We start from the raw sequence: 13,576 nt of genomic DNA on the forward strand, positions 1-13,576 counted from the left end.
ATTTAAGCTCCACTTGGAAGATCGTCTGCCTACAATGCGGGAGACCTGGGTTCAATCCCTGGGTCAGGAAGATCCCCTGGAGAAGGGAATGGCAACCCACTCCAGTATTCTTGCCTGGAGAATCCCATGGACAGAGGAGCCTGGTGGTCTTCAGTCCATGGGGTTGCAAAGAGTCGGACACGACTGAGCAACTTCACTTTCACTTTCTTGGAAGATAAATAGGATTATAGGAAGTAAATTAATGACAGTGAATGTTTATACTTCATAAACTTGAAAAAAATAGTTGCATGTTCAAAAAACCCATGTGTTTCAGTTACTGTGGATTTAAACTTCATATTTCTCTGAGATTTATCACCTCCACAGGGGAAATTAATATCGAAACTCTTTGAGTCCTTAGAGGAAAAGTGAAATTGTAGCATCAGATTCTAAATGAATCTGCTTCAAAATTTTATACACATGGGTATTAAACAGAGGGGTACTAAAAGCCTTTCATTTTTAACCTGTGGCTTTCTGTTGGCAAAAAAGACATTCAAAGATAGTGACTTGTGGAACTGGTAACCACAGATAGTACAACTAAATCCTTAAGGTTATGTTCATTGACTCCTCCCAAGAGACCCAGGTTACACTGGTTTTGCTTTGGCCATCATTCTCTGAACTTGGTTTGGCTCTATTACAAGACTCACTTGTCTTTCATTATGGTTAAAATCTATTAATGTATTTGAAATAGGCAAGGTTTTTCATAAGCAGAATTGAAACACATTAACAGTTACGAGGAATACAAATTGGAAAAGAAGAAGTAAAGCTCTCACTGTTCGCTGATGACATGATCCTCTACACAGAAAACCCTAAAGACTCTACCAGAAAACTACTAGAGCTAATCAATGATTACAGCAAAGTTGCAGGATATAAAATCAACACACAGAAATCCCTTGCATTCCTATACACTAATAATGAGAAAATAGAAAGAGAAATTAAGGAAACTATTCCATTCACTGTTGCAATGAAAACAATTAAATACTTAGGAATATATCTACCTAAGGAAACAAAAGACTTGTACATAGAAAACTATAAAACACTAGTGAAAGTAATCAAAGAGGACATGAATAGATGGAGAAATATACCGTGTTCGTGGATTGGAAGAATAAATATTGTAAAAATGAGTATACTACCCAAAGTAATTTATACATTCAATGCAATCCCTATCAAGCTACCAACAATATTTTTTACAGAACTAGAACAAATAATCTCACAATTTGTATGGAAATACAAAAAACCTCGAATAGCCAAAGCAATCTTGAGGAAGAAGAATGGAACTGGGGGAATTAACCTGCCGGACTTCAGGCTCTATTACAAAGCCACAGTCATCAAGACAGTATGGTACTGGCATAAAGACAGAAATATAGATCAATGGAACAAAATAGAAAGCCCAGAGATAAACCCACGCTCCTATGGACACCTTATCTTCGACAAAGGAGGCAAGAATATAAAATGGAGAAAAGACAGTCTCTTTAACAAGTGGTGCTGGGAAAACTGGTCAGCCACTTGTAAAAGAATGAAACTAGAACACTTCCTAACACCATACACCAAAATAAACTCAAAATGGATTAAAGATCTAAATGTAAGACCAGAAACTATAAAACTCCTAGAGGAGAACGTAGGCAAAACACTCTCCGACATAAATCACAGCAGGATCCTCCAAGACCCACCTCCCAGAATATTGGAAATAAAAGCAAAAATAAACAAATGGGACCTAATTAAAATCAAAAGCTTCTGCACAGCAAAGGAAACTCTAAGCAAGGTGAGAAGACAACCTTCAGAATGGGAGACAATAATAGCAAATGAAGCAACTGATAAAGGATTAATCTCCAAATTATACAAGCAGCTCCTGCAGCTTAATTCCAGAAAACTAAGTGACCCAATCAAAAAATGGGCCAAAGAACTAAACAGACATTTCTCCAAAGAAGACATAAAGATGGCTAATAAACACATGAAAAAATGCTCAACATCCCTCATCATCAGAGAAATGCAAATCAAAACCACAATGAGATACCATTTCACACCAGTCAGAATGGCTGCTATCCAAAAGTCTACATGCAATAAGTGCTGGAGAGGGTGTGGAGAGAAGGGAACCCTCTTACACTGTTGGTGGGAATGCAAACTAGTACAGCCACTATGGAGAACAGTGTGGAGATTCCTCAGAAAACTGGAAATAGAACTGCCATATGATCCAGCGATCGCACTCCTGGGCATACACACCGAGGAAACCAGAATTGAAAGAGACACATGTACTCCAATGTTCATTGCAGCACTGTTTATAATAGCCAGGACATGGAAGCAACCTAGATGTCCATCTGCAGATGATTGGATAAGAAAGCTTTGGTACATATACACAATGGAGTATTTCTCAGCCATCAAAAAGAATGCATTTGAATCAGTTTTAATGAGGTGGATGAAATTGGAGCCAATTATACAGAGTGAAGTAAGCCAGAAAGAAGAACATCAATACCGTATATTAACGCATATATATGGAATTTAGAAAAATGGTAACCTAAACCCTGTATAAGAGACTGCAAAAGAGACATAGGCATTTAGAACAGTCTTTGGGACTCTGTGGGAGAGGGTGAAGGTGGAATGATTGGAGAGAATGGAATTGTAGCATGTATATTATCATAAGTGACCAGTCCAGGTTCGACGCATAAATTTTCCTCTGTTCATTTCTTTGCATTTGTGCTTTTTTAATAAAATTCTTTTTTAGAAATAAAAAAAAAAACAGTTACGATTGGGATTATTCTAATAACAAGACCAGAAATCTGTATGCTGACTTCAGCTCTAATCTTGAATGAATTTGATAATGCTGATAAGAGTATAGCTAGATGTGGTCAATGATCTGTATGCCCATATCTATCATAACGTACAAAGGAATGTAGTTTCATGGATGTGGGTTTTGGAGCCAAACTGCCTACATTCAAATTCCAGCTCTACTACTAAGACAGGTAATCTTAGGCAAATTACATAGCCCCACTGTACCGTTATCTGTAAAACGAGACTAGAGATAGTACTTCATGGGGTTGTTATGAAAAGTAAATGAGTTAATACATGTGAAGCACTCAGAACAGTGTCTTGCATGTGGTGTACTTGTGTGTCTGCTGTAGTATCTGCTCAGTTTAGGTGTTGGGGTTCCTCCTTTCTCATCTTATATGTCTGGCTTTGTGGGATGGGTGATGGTTATTGAAGCCAAATGGCACTTGCATCTTTTCCAGCCTGGGGAAGGATTTGCCCAGTGACTCAGAATCCCAAGACCCAACACCTGTATCAGATCCTACCCTGGGTCTGTAGAAACTCTGTGCTGCATGATTCCTTGCAGATCGTGACCCTTGTAGGGGAAACAGTTTCAGACAAATTTATTCTCAGTCTGTGCCCAGCTCTGAGAAGGAAAAACACTTGGAATTTGTTTTGTTTCTTAATTTTCATTGATGTATAATGAATTTACAGCATTGCGTTAGTTTCTGTTGTACAGCAAAGTGAATCAGTTACACATATATCGACTCATTTTTCAATTTTTTTCCCATATAAGTCATTCCAGAGTACTAAATAAGGTTCCCTGTGCTACAGAGTAGGCTCTCATTAGTTCTCTATTTTATACATAGTGTGTGTGTATATATATATACACACACTATTTTATGTATTATATTTGTCAATCCCAATTTCCCAATTTATCCTTACTCCCCTTTCCCCCTTGGTGACCATAGTTTGTTTTCTACATCTGTGCCTCTATTTATGTTTTGTAAATAAGCTCATTGGTACCCCTTTTTTATATTCCACATATAAGTGGTATCATTTAATATTTGTCTTTCTCTGTCTGACTTCACTCAGTATGACAATCTCTAGGTTCATCTATGTCACTGCAAATGGCATTATTTCATTCTTTGTAATGGCTGAGTAATATTCCATTGTATATATGTACATCATCTTCTCTATCCATTTCCTCCAGCAGTGGACAATACTTGGGTTTATTATCTGCTCATTCCTGCTGCAAAGAAAACTACTACGGTGTCTGCCCATGGCCAGGGTTTATACCTTAATACACTTAAGCAAGAAACACTTGACATTTGAGTAAGCTTTATAGAAGAGTATCCCTAAAGATGGACGCCTTCTCTGCAACACCTAATTCAGTTCTTTGGGGGTTTAATTAAATTTTCGCTTAATTTCCAGTGTAACCTTGCAGCAGTTGGTGTAAGCTACAGCCCCCTTGCCCTGGCATCCCTTCTGTGTGTCATTTCTACAGAATTGCAGTTTATTCTTTCCCTATTGGTCACTGGTTCTTTGGCCTTCCCTCTCCCCTTTTGCTATTCTGGTGCTTTTCCCCACCTTTCAAATTTGACTTCTAGCATCAGGAGACCTATTTGTTGGGGGTGCTTTTATTGAAAACTATTTTTAAATTCTCTAGTCTGCTGCCATGCTATCCCAACCCCCACCTTTTTTTTTTTCGGGGTTGGGGAGTAAATCCTTGCCACTGATTATGTCCTTCCATCACAGCCTAGCTCTGAACTCTGAGGTCATGGATGCTTTTTAAGTTGATCATGTTCATCCCTTAGGCTGAGAATACTTTCCAGAAATGCCTAAGATCTGAAGGACCTTGGTCAGGGGGAAAGGTAAACTAGAAGTCAGTGGCCAAGAATAGGGGCAGCCACATGCCCTCCCCCTGGGATCCCCAAGATAGAGCCACAGCTTGGTATCATTCCACCTCCCACCTCAGGCAGGGAGGAGAGAATGTGCTTCAGTCTGCAGAGAATCCCTTCCGTCATCCTGCTTCTCCCCTTCTGGTCTTTCCAGTCTCTTCAGACAGAACTGCAGGGGTTTGAGTCAAGGCGGGTCCTCTCTCAGCGGTGCATTATCAGAGGAGGGGAGGAGGTCAGCCAGGCAGTCAGAAACCTTTGCCCTCACACAGGCTCAGCCTCCCCAGCCCGCCCTGGTGGCATCTCTGGGGTTTTGGCAGACTTGGCGGGTATCATATTTTCACATGGATGAACTGTACTCTACAACTTCTTCTGTGTACTAGGAACCCAAAAGTGTTGACATTGAAAATAAAGTTTTTTCTTTCTAACTGTTTCAGCCCCCTGTTTTCAAGGGTGATCTGTTTTTCATGGCAGGGGCTATGGACTTGTGTTTACCTCTTCACGGAGGGCTCCCATGGAGTAGCAGTGGTATTTCTGAGACAGTCCCTGGCATCTCGGGTGTCTGGGTGGGCATAGGTGCTTTCTGGTTAAATATTTTTAATTTGAGAGAACCCTTGTACTCCAGGAAAGTCTTCTTGGTTACATCTGGGCAGTAGATTTAGTCTCGCAGGCAGATGGTTCTGCACTTCGATGTCAGAGCCCAGAGGATGGCGCTGTTTGTGGCAAGGATTCCTCCAAAGATGACCTTTGAATCATGAGGCCTTTGCCTCTCTACCCTCCAGCGAGTGTGGGCAGGAGCAGCTTGAATTTCACACAGAAGGGACCCCACAGTTGTTTCCACACAGCTGTTTCCCTCACTGGGCCAGAGTGAGTCTCTGTGTCTTGAGAATCTTTGAGAAGGATCATCTGCCATGTAACCATCTGCAGGGAGAAGTCAGAGGAACTTTCAGGGAGCCTGAAGACTGCAAATGGGACTTTTATGTCTTGGTTTAGTTGTGCCCTGATGCTTTTCTTTTCCAGCCTGGACATTATGAGAGCAGCTGAAAACATCCAAACGTGATTTTTCAGAATTTGGGTGGTGGTGATGAAAACTCAACCTTCTCAGCCCAGATCTATCGCAGTGCTTTGCATAATAATTAATGATGTACAAGCTGTTGCCTAATGGATGATTTGCCTAATGGATGGTTTTACTGTGTGTGCCCTTCAGTTGTGACTAGCTAGACCCCTCTATGAATTAAGCTGCTACCTTTCCTCCCCTTCATGTCTTGGCCTTTGGAAAGAGCTACTTTAGTCATTATTACCTGTCTTTCATTTCTTTCTTTCTTTTTTTTCTTTTTTGTAGGTCATTCAGTGAAACCTATAGTTCTTGTCAGTTACATAGATCTTTGCTTTCTTTCTTAACCTTAACATTGAAAGAGAGAATACTTTCTGTACCTGAAAAATTTCAGTATCGCTGAACATTAGAGCAGTTGATGATAGAAAGAATTATTTATCCTTCTATGCCAGGTTCTAACACTCTACATATATTACTCATTGAATTCTCAGTAACCCTCTGAAGTAGGATTTTGTTGCCCCCATTTTACAGATGAGGCACAGAGAGGTTAAATAACTTTTCTAAAGTAGCACAATTAATTAAAGAGTAGAGGTAGGATTATGATGAAAGTCACACCATGTGGCTGGAAGGGATGGTACTGTTATACTCATGTTTTATTGCAGCCACTGAGGCTCAGGGAATTGTAGAAATTTGCCTAGGCAATGGCACCCAACTCCAGTACTCTTGCCTGGAAAATCCCATGGATGGAGGAGCCTGGAAGGCTGCAGTCCATGGGGTCACTGAGGATTGGACGTGACTGAGCGACTTCACTTTCACTTTTCACTTTCACACATTGGAGAAGGAAATGGCAACCCACTCCAGTGTTCTTGCCTGGAGAATCCGAGGGACAGGGGAGCCTGGTGGGCTGCCATCTATGGGGTCACACAGAGTCGGACACGACTGAAGTGACTTAGCAGCAGCAGCATCTTATCTTTAACCCAAGCACCTGTCCAGAGTACTCTACTGCTGTCTTCATCATAAAATGGCCCTATTTCTACCCTTGGGATGTTGGGGATTCTGTTTAGCTGTGTAAATATTTACCAGAAAACTATTGGTTCTGAGTCCTGTGCCATGTACTGGTATACAGAGATGATTTTTTGTTATTTTACATCCTTATATGGGTGGGGCCTATCCTCTTGACTAATAACTTTCCTTTTGGGGGTGCCTAGTGGTACCTTTGGTATCTAGCACTGTGCTTGTCACATGGAAACTACTCCTTATACTGAATATCTATTGGTTGGTAAAATGTGATACAGGGAAATCATTGAATAAGCAGTTATGTTCTACAAATATGTGTGGTCAGCTCAGTAATGTTCAGTGAGGGTAATGTCATACATTAGCCTCATTGGTGAACCTAAACACAACTTCTATTAGAGTGTCGCTTTGGGTTTTATGACTGTCACTTTCCTAATGGAGGTGTGTGTATGTGTGTACTCAGTTGCTTACTCATGTCCAACTCTTTGCGACCCTATGGACTGTAACCTGCCAGGCTCCTCTGTTCATGGGATTCTCTAGTCCAGAATACTGGAGCGAGTTGCCATTTCCTCCTCCAGGGAATCTTCCCAACCCAGGATCAAACCCATGTCTTCTGCAGCTCTCCTGCATTGCAGGCAGACTCCTTACCACTAAGCCACCAGAAAAGCCTTTCATAATGAAAGTAATAGACTGCAAGATGCAGTATCGCCAGTGTTAAGCTCTTATTGGGTTGGCTTTTGAAAAACTAACACTATATTTGAAAAATCATGCAGTTAGAAGTCGAGACAAGTGGATTAATAGTTTTAGCTCTCAGAACGACTGTAACTCTGTGAGTGTTGTCATGTTTCTGACCTCTCAATTTACCCACGTACGTGGTGAAGAAGGTAGACCTAATGTTGGTTTAGGTCACTTGTAAAGTCCTGTAATCCACAGAGATAATTCATACATTAGTGAGTCCTTTGGGCCAATATATAGGGTATTATTTAGATTTGTCTTTCAATAAATATCTTAATTTTATTGAATATTAGTTGTTTTGTTTTCTTTGCCTTGCACATGGGCTGAGCATTCCTGACCTGCCTAATTGTAGGACTTCTGTGAGGATTCAGTGAGATTTTGAGGGTAGAAATGTTTTGAATAATGTAACACTGTATGAACACAAGATATTATTTGTATTGAAAGTTAATGGAAAGGTGTCAGGTTTCTTGCCACTCCTTCCCCCATCCAAAAAAAAAAAAAAATGCCTGGAGTTGGGTCCTTCTTGGGCTGTTTCCTGTAGTTTATGGACTTCTGAAACGCTGAGGGGTCAATGGGGGCTTTGTCTTGCCTTGGGTCAGTTTCCCACGGTTGGGATAAGGCTGCGCACTCTTTCTCCCTGACAACAACTTTATCAAACACACCCGCCACACAAAATGTGGTAATTTGGTAGACAAAAGTGTGGTTTTGAGTTACGCTAACCTCCGCTTTGTTCAAAGCCCCCCTCCTCCTTGGAATCTGATACCTTCTCTGCAGACCAGCAGATGTGCACGTGTCCCCAGGTTTACAGATGCCTTCAAAACAGCCTGATAAACACCCCTGCCAAAAAAAAAAAAAATTGTGTGCCACATCTAACTCCATCTTTTGGTGGGGATATTTCTAACTCCTGCTTCTAACTCCTTGCAGTTCCTTTAAGGAAGTGTGATCCGAAAGGGTCAGACATTTGGCATCTACTTGGGGGAAAACTTTGAAAGAATTCCTGATGCTCCCCCTGGGGTAGGGCTGGCTTTCTCCAACAGAACTGGCCCTTCCGAGTGTCTTTGCCACATAAGGGCTTGTGTGAGGCCTCAGGCACCAGTTGACGCTGTCTCTTCCCCACAACAGATGGTCAAGCCTTCAGTTTCAGCTAGGGATCCGCTGTCGAGAGGGCGGGCAGAAGATGCCGCCAGCGTGCCAAGTGACAGGGCAGCTTAGGGTAACGGGGATCTGGTTTGTGCCCAGCATAGCTTTTGTGCTAACGATGGGCTGGTGACAGGCGCCTCGCCCGGCTCATCGCCGAGGCAGAAGATCCCCTGCTCCCTTGATTCTGTTTCTCTGGCAGAGCTAACGTCCTGTTTGCCTGCCTTTCAAAATCTATTTTGGCACCAGATGGACCCCCTCATGGTGGCTAGCAGTTGTCTGACTTGAAGATGTCAGAGGGTGTGCTGACAGCTCCTTCCAACACAACCTGAATCTGGCTGTCGGGTCTGGCTCAAATGGCTTTAAACATACACAGGTGGCGAATATTATCTATCAGTCCTGGAGAAGTAGGTGTGGGAGTGGGGTGCCCACTGGATGGAGAATGGCAGCGATGTCTCCCTCCACAATGTTCAGGTTGCCGGTGTGGAAACAATTGTACTAATAATTACTCTTATGATTACTCTTATTTGTGCAGTTGCCATTGTGGTACAGTTGCTGTCAATGGTACAGTTAGCATTAATGTCAACAATGCACTTATTAAAACTACTGTAGCACAGTGGTTAAAAGCACTGTGCAAAGTTGAGTTGATCCACGTTTAATAACCTTTGGGCAACTTATTTATGTTCTCTGAACCTCAGTTTCCTCATCAATAAAATGGGATTAATAGTAGAGGTTATTTAGGAGGCTTGAATGGGAAAATATATTTGAAGTTCTCAGCTTTCTGAACACAAAGTAAGCACCTAATATATGAAAGAGATTATTATTATGACAGCCACCATCACTGTGTGTACCATGTTCCAGACACTGTGTGTCGCTGCGGTTAATTTTCATAGTCCCCTTCTATGGTAGGGACTGGTATTATACCCAAATTCTAGGTAAGAAGTGTGGTGCAGAGAAGTTCAGCTCTTTATCAAGTCACACAGCAGTATCTGTCAGAGTTTGATAGGAATCTCATTCTGAATATTTTTAAGGGTCATGGCTTTTCTATCATCCCAAGCCGAATCTTACTGTCAATTTAGTGATAATCAGCCCTGTCCTGGGGTTTGTGTGGCTTTTAAATATTCTCTTCCAACCAGCTGTGCTTGAAAGAAGCAGCCAGTTTTCACACTTTGGGTGTCTTTGGATGTAAGCTTGAGCCCGGTCAAGATGGCAGACTCACTATCCCTGACCTCCACCACATCAAGACAGTTTCCGACAGTAAGGTGTGATCGCTAGGGCTCCCAGCACTTGCTGTCTGAGAGTTCAGAGGGAGGGGACAGTGCAGAGGCGCTTAGGATTGTGACCACTCCCTCAAACCCCTCTCCTGTCCCCCAGACTCCCCTACTGAATGTGTCCAGGAGTCTGCACTGGCCAATGAGCCAGTGCTGCTCTTTGAGCAGGATTTTATTTTACACAGCTGGGCTCAGCAGTGTGCCATGAGTCATTTATCTTGTTCAGAAAAGTTGATAAACTTTGGCCTCTGTGAAGAGAACCTGGAAGTAGGGATGAAGGATTGTCCAGAAGCCAGGTCTTACTGATGGACAGTTGAACGTTGCATGATGTCGAAAGAGCTGTTTCAGGAAGACGTTTACATTTTAAAATGTTATTTTGGGGGTTGACAAAGTCATTGTCTCTCTTCAAAGAGTTATTCCCATGCCATACTTCCCTCTTGGCAGAGTCTAAGAGACCGGGGAGGAAGAGATTCTGTTGGGACATTGCTCAGTCTGGTTTTCAGAAATTGGCTGAATTTGGAGCTTCTTTGTGCTGTGCTCTCATTATAGAGGTGCTATTTGGTTGATAGACTTTATACTCAGAGCTAAATCCAGACATCCCAGCTTGATAGTTCCTCACAAATTATGTGTATTGAAGTAGGAATTTTACTGCAGTGTAGACTTGAAATTGGGAAAAGGTGACGACAGGAAAATTCCTATGAGAATTTAACTGAGCAACATTTTAATGCATTGTAATATTTTGGGAAAGTGGGCCTGAAATCCACATCCCTAAAGTAAAAAGGAATGAAGAACTTTCAGCATCTTTTAAAATGCTTCTTTCCCCAAACATATTAATAGGTGGATGGAGAGGTTTAACTGTAGGTAACTAACAAGAATGCCCTAATTGGACACTTTTGATCATGCTGCCTTTCCATGATGAACTTCAACAACTCCCACCTAAGAAATATAGAAATAACTCTCCTGATTCACAGAAAGGTAGAAATAACTCATCTAATTTATCACCCAGTGCAGAACACTTTTAAACGTTAAAGTGGGTACGGTTCATTTTGTTGTTGTTGCTCAGTAGCTCAAACTCTTTTGCGACCCCATGGGCTGCAACACTCCAGACTTCCCTGTCCTTCACTATCTCCCAGAGTTTGCTCAAACTCATTGAACCATCCAGCCATCTCATCCTCTGTCATTCCCTTCCTCTTCTGCCTTCAGTCTTCCCTAGCATCAGGGTCTTTTCCAGTGAGTTGGCTCTTCTCATCAGGTGGCCAAAGTATTAGAGCTTCAGTTTCAGCATTAGTCCTTCCAATGAATATTCAGGGTTGATTTCCTTTAAGATTGACTGGTTTGAACTATTCACACATATAATAATACAGCTGGTGTAAACTAGTATAGTTCCTGGCAAATTGAGACCTTTGGTCACCCTAGAGAGTAAACCCATGGATCTCATTATGGAATCAATTCAGAGATCAAGGTGGCTGTGAAGCAGGACATTCCTTCTTCCATCACAAATAGCTTTTGTCTATAGCTGGCATGTAAGGAAAACATATGGGATATATTCAAGAAATCAATGGACTTTAGTCAGTATGTGAATCTTCTCATAAGCACTCCTAATCAGAATGTTTTACTTGGGCTTCCCTGCTGGCTCAAAGGGTAAAGAGTCTGCCTGCAATGCAGGAGACCCAGGTTTGATCCCTGGGTTGGGAAGATCCCCTGGAGAAGGAAATGGCAACCCACTCCAGTATTCTTGCCTGGAGAATCCCCGTGGACAGAGGAGCCTGGCGGGCTACCTTCCATGGGGTCACAAAGAGTTGGACACGACCGAGCAACTTCACTTTCACTTTCATGTTCAAGAAATCAATGGACTTTAGTCAGTATGTGAATCTTCTCATAAGCACTCCTAATCAGAGTGTTTTACTTGGAGATGCTCGGATAAAAAGTGTTTACCATGTCCTTATATTCATCCAGCATGTATTTTGCTGGTTCATCATCTGTGAATTTACGGGGCTTAAATTACATGTTGTTGTTGGGGACCATGAGTAATTCTCAGGCAATTATCTCCAATTGGAACCTGCCTTAAATTATAGGGAAAACTTACCCTCTCTATGAGTGAAAATACTTCCTTGGGGGCTTAATTCTTCTGTGAGATCTGTTGGCACCATGGAGAGCATTCTCTTCATACAGAACGTCTAACTTGGGTGTGAAACGAAGACTAAAGCTTTAAACCAAATACTGGCTCTAACGTCATTCTGAATGTTTCAGAAAATGCCCAGAGAATAGAATGCACAGCTCAGAAGTGACTTACTACTTTTTTTCCCCTTCTGTGGAGGACTGAAATGCTAAACATGGTAATTTGTTTCTTCACAGGTTCTTCTTGAAATTTTTCCTCAAATGTAACCAAAATTGCCTAAAGAATGCGGGAAACCCACGTGACATGCGGAGATTCCAGGTGGGTCTGTCTTGTCCTTCTTATACCTGAATAATGACATGAGTATCAGGACAGGGTAAAAGAAGTCTTAGGTGGAGAAAATCCAGAGTATCATTGTATCATTGTTTTCCCAGAGTTGACAAGCAGGTGAGTTTGGGTCCCTGGGTGTCTTTTCTTTAGAAGTTGTTGTTTTAATTAGAGAAGGATTAGGACTGAGCCACCTGCGTTCAGTGGTTGAGGCAGTGGTACCCTTTGAACCTCGTCTGGCTTCCTGAATGGACTCATAGGCCTAAACCAGGGGTCCCCAACCTCCAGGATCTAATGCCAGATGATCGGAGGTGGAGCTGATATAATAATAATAGAAATAAAGTGCACAATAAATGTTATGTGTTTGAATCATCCTGAAACCACCCCCTGCTCACCCTGTCCATGGAAAATTTGTCTTCCATGAAACTGGTACCTGGTGCCAAAAATGTTGGGGACCATTAGCTTAAACCACTGCAGGTTATGTGAAGCACGTACAAACGATGAAGTCTTTGCCTGAAGTTCTACAGGTAGAAAACTGGTCAATAGGAGCTTTGTGCTGTTTTGGAATTACGTCACTTTCCTCCTTCCTTTCTCTTGTTTTCCTTTTCCAATCTTGGAGATTATTAGTAATTATCTTATTAAGAGTGGATCTCTGAAGAAGCAGGGTGTAGGGCAATATGGGTGACATTCAGTGTGTTTGAGAAATGTCCTTGTTCAGCCCATGTAAATGTTTTCAAGCATCAGTCAGATCCGCCTCCATTTAAAGTCTTAGTGGTATGTTAACCTCATATAATTATACATTTACTAAAGGAAAAATATGTGAAAATACATTTGTTAACTTCCAAAACACAGGATGGTGGTTAGGCTTTAGGAAAGGTTGCTAAACTCTAGGTACGTGCTTCTCAAACTCTAAAGTGCCGAAAATCCTCTGGGGATCTCGTTAAACTGCTAATTGAGGTCTGCGGTGGACCTGAAATTCTACCTTTCTAACAAGCTCCCAAGTGATGGGCAAAGCCATGGACCACACTTGGAGTAGCAGGGTTCTAGACCCTTATGTTGCTCTCCGTCTAATTTTATGACTGACTCATTTGGTCAATGCTAGTTGCTTCACCAGAGTAATGATGCATCCATATATGGATGCCCATGTGGTCTGTCGGTGAAAATATCTTGGAGTTTAAGGTATGTTCTTAGGTGGAGTTAGTCTGCTTTAAGTGTAGATTGAAATATAGGATCTCTGAGAGGATCT

At 41.8% G+C, this 13,576-nt stretch overlaps 1 protein-coding gene across 7 annotated transcripts in view; it reads left to right on the forward strand.

Moving 5' to 3' along the window:
* Positions 1-13,576, forward strand: part of EBF1 (EBF transcription factor 1) — a 419,723-nt gene that overhangs the window by 256,571 nt on the left and 149,576 nt on the right. For all 7 annotated transcript variants that reach the window (XM_055429599.2, XM_088838533.1, XM_088838534.1 and 4 more), the window contains exon 7: positions 12,243-12,324. In XM_055429599.2, the coding sequence (XP_055285574.1) occupies positions 12,243-12,324 (82 nt within the window). The remainder of the gene's footprint in view (positions 1-12,242; positions 12,325-13,576) is intronic.

The sequence above is a fragment of the Moschus berezovskii genome, chromosome 8 (genome assembly GCF_049115385.1).
Source record: "Moschus berezovskii isolate FMDL1 chromosome 8, NW_MosBer_1.0, whole genome shotgun sequence".
Classification (NCBI taxonomy): Eukaryota; Metazoa; Chordata; class Mammalia; order Artiodactyla; family Moschidae; genus Moschus; species Moschus berezovskii.